At 52.1% G+C, this 5,410-nt stretch overlaps 1 protein-coding gene across 1 annotated transcript; it reads left to right on the forward strand.

Moving 5' to 3' along the window:
- Window positions 1-2,768: 2,768 nt before the first annotated feature.
- On the forward strand, window positions 2,769-4,289 carry LOC137458802 (inositol 1,4,5-trisphosphate receptor-interacting protein-like 1). Its single transcript, XM_068170071.1, has one exon. It carries the CDS (start codon window positions 2,769-2,771, stop codon window positions 4,287-4,289), a length of 1,521 nt encoding a protein of 506 aa, XP_068026172.1.
- Window positions 4,290-5,410: the final 1,121 nt, after the last annotated feature.

Here is a 5,410-nt window from a genome sequence, read left to right on the forward strand (position 1 = left end):
TACAACAAGCAGCCCACACAAGCTCTCCAATTAAGCCTGGAATGTTTCCATTCTCTTTTCTCAATCTGATCCTTTGTGGCAAAAATCCTCATAAGAGGCCTAAGGCTTGCAATGGTCAGGAAAAACTGCTCTTTTCCATGGGGGTCCATGGTTTAACTTGCACCTCTTCTGAAGAGACAGAAGCATCTTCAGGGACACCACTAAAGGACCCCTCTGAACCCCTCAAGAAAATCAGCTGGCAAAAGAACAACTCCATAACCATAAGGTGACATTTTCACTTTGACTCAGGTAGAGACATTTCTATACAGACAGAAAGGGATCTGAATCTCTGCCTGATTTCAACACTGCTTTGGTGTAAGGGAGCTCCTAAAGAGCCTCACCACTCAGCAGATGTGGTGATGTGCCTGGAAAAATAAGCCTAAGCCAAGTCAGTCTGGAGCACAGTCTGAGCAAACAAAGACCTATGTGACACTCAAAGAAGCCTGCTTACAATTCATCATTTCAAGTATGCTTCATCAGAGGCTCTTTAGGCTGCCAGAGGAGCTACTCACTGCGTAGAATAGAATAGAATAGAATAGAATAGAATAGAATAGAATAGACCAAGTAGGAAGAGACCTTCAAGATCATTGTGTCCAGCCTATCATCCAACACCACCTAATCAACTAACCCATGCAATCAAGCACCTTGTCAAGTCTCCTCCAAAACACCTCCAAGGATGGTGACTCCACCACCTCCCCGGACAGCCCATTCTAATGGGCAATAACTCCCTCTGTACAGAATTTCTTTCTAACATCCAATCTGAACCTCCACTGGTGCAGCTTGAGGCTGTGTCCTCTTGTTCTGGTGCTGGTTGCCTGGGAGAAGAGACCAGCCTCTGCCTGTCTACAACCTCCCTTAAGGTAGGTGTAGACACCAATAAGGTCACCCGTGAGTCTCCTTTTCTCCAGGCTAAGCAACCCCAGCTGCCTCAGTCTCTCCTCGTAGGGCTTCTGTTCCAAACCCCTCACCAACTTTGTTCCCCTTCTCTGGACACTCTCCAGCAAGTCAACATCCTTCCTAAACTTAGGGGCCCAGAATCGGACATGCAAAGGGTCATGCTGTAGGGCTCCAAGGCCTTGCTTTGCCTATGACTCCCCACGATAGAGCAAGGAACCCACTTCACACTTTCTGCCTGCACAGGCAAAGGTGTAAAGCTGTGGAAGGAAAGAATTTCTTGGGATTGCCCCATGGCAGAAGCACATTTCCATGGGGGTCCATGGTTTAACTTGCATCTCTTCTGAAGAGACAGAAGCATCTTCAGGGACACCACTGAAGGACCCCTCTGAACCCCTCAAGAAAATCAGCTCATTGTCCAGGGCTAGCACTGACAGAATTCTGGACTGATGCTGCAGAAGAGGCCATTGGCCATTGCAAGGAGGCTTGTGAGAGAGACTCCAGTCATCACCTGGACAGTGCCCACCCCATCCTCTTCCAGGCCTTCCACTCCTTCCTCTGTGCACAGTTGTAAACAAATGTTGTGTTTTAGCAAATGCTGCACCTGTGTCTGTGCTTTGCTGTATTGGGAAATGGGGGCACAGGTTGCTGACTGCTCAGCTGCCACAGAGTCAGACTGAGCGATCTGTCAGAAGAGCTGATGTGGTGGGCAGAAAGTGTGAAGTGGGTTCCTTGGTCTCTCGTGGGGAGTCATAGAAAAGCAAGGCCTTGGAGCCCTACAGCATGACCCTTGGGCAACCCCAGTGAGGTGGCAAGATCATCCATCAGTGTGGTAGCAATCCATCGCACACACTCACTCTGTCTCTGCCATGTTTTGGAGAAGCAGGGCACTAACAGCAGTTGTGTAGTGGAAGAGGTGCTCTCATAGCTGCATTTTGGGACACCTGAAGTGCAAATCCAATGAGAATGTAAGGCCAAAGACTGACAAGATCTTTGGTCATGCTGCCTCCTGCTCTCAGCACCCATCCTGCCATCACATGACACACCACCAGCATGCCACCATTTGTGTTATGATGGCACCAAGAGCACAGCCACAACCACAATCCAAGGGGCCAGCAGCAAGGGAGATGATTCCAGATGTGTGGATGGCACCTCAAGGAGGAACAGCAGGTCCCAGGATCATGTCACCTGATGTGAGTTTTTGTAAGGCTCTTTTGTAAGGCCTCTCTGCCTGGGAAGAGGAGTCCCTGGGCGCCACGTCATCCATGGTGGCTTTGCACTTTGTAGGGGTCAGGGCTTTGGCTGCCTTGGGTGGCTGTGAGTCACTGAACAGAGCCAGTGGGCGTGGCTGCCTCGGGCGTCTTTGAGTCACTGAATAGAGCCAGTGGGCATGGCCGGGGTCCTGGCAACTCCACCTTGTGTGGTTTGTGACATCACAATGGGGTGAGCAGCTCTAAATGGGGCACTGGGCAGCTGTGCCTCAGTAGAGCTTCGGCTAACAGTAAGTGTGGGTGTAGGGAGGGGAGGGTGGATGAGAGCCAAGGCAGAGGGGTAGCTCCCTGGGACATAGGAGGCCTCACCCTGCACTAAGGCACCAGGTGCTCACAGGAGCACCCTGAGCCGAGTGCTGCTGATGCTGGGGCTGGATATAGACCCTTGCTGCATCCCAGCTGCCTGCGGCCCTTGAGTTCCTACCTCTCCCCAGTTCCTGCAGCTCCTCTAGTTGCTGTCAAAAAAGAACTCCCTCCTTCCTCAGCCCCACTGCATTCTTTCTCTCCCTTTTCCTGCAGGCCATGGCTGCTACAAAGGTCCTCGCTTTGCTTCTGCAAGGCCTAATGCTTTTCTCAGTGAAGGTTCAGGAGAAGCTGGATGAGGCCGCATGGAAGCACATGGAGGAGCGCGAGAAGGAGATGAACCAGGAGATGACTCGTCTGATGGAGGAGATGGAGAGGAGAAGCCAACCTCAGTGGAGCCTGGTGCCCATGATCCTGCAGCAGAGGCCTCAGGAGCAGAGCATCACAACCTGGGCAGCTGTGCTCTTTGCCGCCATTGCTGGAGTGCTAGTCCTCCTGTTTTGGCTCTGCTGGTGGCTCAGGAAAAGATGCCGTGAGACAGACTCAGTGCGCAGCATGAATGAGATCTCAATCAGCAGCACATATGAGGATGATGAGGAAGAAATTGATGCAGAAGACAGGATTTTTGCCATCCTTTCATGCCATGGCAGGCGTATCCAGTGGCCTCTGCAGAAAATAATCTCCAGGAGCGAGGTGGTAAAGGGGCTGATGGATGACCTCCTGCAGGTCTTGCGAATTCAGCTGTCAAACACTTTCTTGCCCGTGCTGCAGGAGGCCATTGGTGTGGGTAGCATATTTGAAGGATGGAGTCCCTATGAGGTTGACAATGTTATCTACCACATGCTTGTGCCCCTGAAGGCCCCCACTGGCCACAAGTTCTGGATACAGACACTGTGCAAGTGCTGCCAGATTCCAGGCACTCAATCCCGCATCCATGTGGAGCTGGAATGCAGCTGTGGGGGACAGAACAGTCTGTGCTTCCTCCACAGCACTCAGAAGCAGCTGAGGAGGATAAAGAAGGCACCCAAGGTCCTAGACATCCTCTGTACCCACTCATACCTAGATGTGGAGAAAGTTGCAGAGTGGTTCCAGGATTTGGTGAAGAAAGCCTGGATGGCATTGCCTCAGTCACGACACTACAAGATGAATGTGCTGCCCTACAGCCAGACCACCTGCATGCTGCAGCTGAAAAGTGACTCTGGGAGTAGCCTCATTCTTGAGATCTTGTTTGGGGTGCAGCAAGGTGACTCAGATATCTTCCTCAGCAGTCTTCCTGAAGCAGACAGCCCAAGCACGGTGTGGACAATGAACTACCTTGTGGCAGAGAAGAAGTTCTTCAGCCACATGGCCAGACAGGTCCCACACGGCAGCTTCCATCTCAAATGCCTTCATCTCTGCACCTCCATCCTGGAGGGCACAGACATTTCCCTCTATATCCTCAAGACAGTGGTCATGCACCTCCTCAACACCACACCCATGTCAGGATGGTGCAGACGGGACTGCATCATGCGCCTGGGAGATATCATGAGCTACCTGCACTGCTGTCTGGAACAGAAGAAGCTCAACTTCTTCTTCTTTGGCAATGCAGAGATGCCCAAGGAGATCATCTTGCCTCCAGACTTCCAAACATACGAGCCACCCAACCTCTTGGAGCATCTGGTGCACGATCAGGCTGCCCATACCAAGGCATTGAGACAGTTTGAGGAGATTCAGGACAGGCTCATGAACAGGCTGTACCAGGGGGTCTCCACCAGCAGACGAGCCTCCACAGTCATGCGGTGAGCTGCGCCGACCACAGGTCTGTATCACCACCTGGACATGACTGTACCTTGCCTCTTCCACAGCATCCATGTTTTCTGGGATCTTTCCCCTCTCTTCCTAGATGTAAATAATTGTTGTGTCTGAGCAAATGCTGCATCTGTGTCTGTGTTTTACTTTGCAGGGAAGCGTGGGTATAGTTTGCTGACTGCTCACCTCCCACAGAGTCGCGCTGGGCACTGCTCACCTGCTGCAGCATTGGGCTGAGCACCTTGGCAGAAGAGCTGAGGTGAAGGGATTTCATTTCACCAGTTTTGTAAGTAAGGCTCCCTGACCTTGGGTTCCTGCCATGGGGCAATCACAAGATATTCTACCTCTCCACAGTTCTCTAGGTTGCCTGTGCAGGCAGGAACTGTCAAGTGGGTTCCTTAGTCTGTCATGGGGAGTCACAGGCAAAGCAAGCCCTCAGAACCCTGCAGCATGACCCTTGGGCAACGCAGTTCAAGGCACACACTCATCTGTCCGTGCCACATTCTGGAGAAGCAGTGGCCTAACGGCAGTTGTGTAGTGCAAGAGGCGCTCCTCAAGGCTGCATCTGGGACACCCCCAATGGAAATCCAGTGACAGCATATGGCTGAACACTGCCAAGATCTTTGATCAGTGTGAGGAGTGATCAATGAGTCAGTCAGCTCAGGGGGCCTGGCTGTGGCAGGCTCCACAAGAGCCCTGCTCTTCCAACGCCTGCTCTCCTTTTTTGGCAGCAGGCCTAGCTTGGGTCAGCGGGCAGCTCAGGCTGCCTCCTGTAGCCTTCTTCGTAAGATTTTGGCAGCTTTGGGAAGCTTTTTTTACCAGAATCCAGGTCCTGCTCCACTTCCTATGTACTCTGACTGTATTTCAGGCCATATAGAGGGAAGCACATTTACGATCTCTTGATCCTTCTAGGCTGTGCCGTGTGAGGCTCGCTCTGATGTCTACATGAATCTGCTAGCCAAAGTGTCATGGGACAAAGCCCTGGAGGGAAGAGGGACCCAGGACAGCTGGTCAGTATTCAAGGACCACCTCCTCTGTGTCCAGGAGCTCTGTGTACCAACAAAGAGAAAAGCAGGTAAGAATGCTAGGAGGCCTGCCTGGATGGGCAAGGAGCT

This window comes from Melanerpes formicivorus, unplaced genomic scaffold, assembly GCF_026170545.1.
Source record: "Melanerpes formicivorus ecotype bairdi unplaced genomic scaffold, bMelFor1.0.p_v2 SCAF_280, whole genome shotgun sequence".
In the NCBI taxonomy this organism is placed as follows: domain Eukaryota; kingdom Metazoa; phylum Chordata; class Aves; order Piciformes; family Picidae; genus Melanerpes; species Melanerpes formicivorus.